Here is a 1,340-nt window from a genome sequence, read left to right on the forward strand (position 1 = left end):
GGCTGTATCTCTCTGTGGCCTAGAAAGTTGGGAGGGGCAATGACATCACTGACTGAATCCTTACAATTTCTTATTTCCATGCCCTATTTTCCCCAATACCCAGAGCTGGAAACGCCTCCACCCTGCCTCTCCTGGCCATGGACTCCATGCTCCTCTGCTGTGTGGCCTTTTGTCTCCTTGGAACAGGTGGGCTTGGGAAACAGGTGGGAAGTCCCTGCCTTAAATGTCCAGATTCTGGCTGAGGCTTCTCCCTTGAGACTGTGGCAAGAGGACACTTCTAAGGCTCTGTCTCTAGTTTCTGTTTTGTTTCCTCACAGGGTACATAGATGCTGGTGTTTTCCAGACCCCAAGGAATAAGATTGCAGAGACAGGAAACAGCATTATTCTGGAATGTTCTCAGAATGAGGATCATGACTATATGTACTGGTATCGACAAGACCCAGGACTGGGGCTACGGCTGATCTACTACTCGTACAATGAAAAAATTTACAAAGGAGATGTCCACAATGGGTACAGTGCCTCTCGAAAGGAGCATGCAAAATTCCCCCTCTTTCTAAAGGCTGCCAGCCCAAACCAGACAGCTGTTTATTTCTGTACCAGCAGCCTCACACAGCGTTTCTTGGCCACCTGCTCTCCACACAGAAAGAGAAGCATGTGGGTGGGTTACTTGCTCAGAAGGGCACAGGAGGCTTCCAAGATGTGGGATGTGGGATCCTGAGAGCTCTGAGTAGTTTCATGCTGGGTGAGCCTCAGTCTGAGCTTAGGGGTCAATGCCCTATCCAAGTGATGACTCTGAAACCACAGGCTAGATCAGCCGTGGGCAAACTACGGCCCGCTTGAAATGAATAAAACTAAAAAAAAAAAAAGACCGTACCCTTTTATGTAATGATGTTTACTTTGAATTTATATTAGTTCACACAAACACTCCATCCATGCTTTTGTTCTGGCCCTCCGGTCCAGTTTAAGAACCCATTGTGGCCCTCGAGTCAAAAAGTTTGCCCACCCCTGGGCTAGATGGAACCCACCTCTCATGACTACTGACCCTCTTTATCTCTTTTTTTAGACATTTTTTTTCATTACAGTTGACATTCAATATTATTTTGTATTGGTTTCGGGTGTACAGTATATTGGTTAGAAAATCATGTATTTTACAAAGTGATCCCCCTGATATTTCCTGTCCCCACCTGTCCCCATACATAGCTATTACAATCTATATCCTATCTAATAAAAGAGAAACATGGTAATTAGCCATACATCCGCTACCCTTCCCATTGGCTAATCAGGGCAATATGCAAATTAACTGCCAGCCAAGATGGCGGCCGGCAGCCAGGCAGCTTAAA

The 1,340-nt window shown here is 46.0% G+C and overlaps 1 gene segment (V, D, J or C); it reads left to right on the forward strand.

The window, feature by feature from the left end:
* Positions 1–110: 110 nt before the first annotated feature.
* LOC106725504 lies at positions 111–718 on the forward strand. The segment is given in 2 exon segments: positions 111–186; positions 318–718. Coding segments are annotated over 2 exon segments (450 nt in total).
* The last annotated feature ends 622 nt before the right edge of the window (positions 719–1,340 follow it).

This window comes from Myotis brandtii, unplaced genomic scaffold, assembly GCF_000412655.1.
Source record: "Myotis brandtii unplaced genomic scaffold, ASM41265v1 scaffold168, whole genome shotgun sequence".
Lineage (NCBI taxonomy): Eukaryota > Metazoa > Chordata > Mammalia > Chiroptera > Vespertilionidae > Myotis > Myotis brandtii.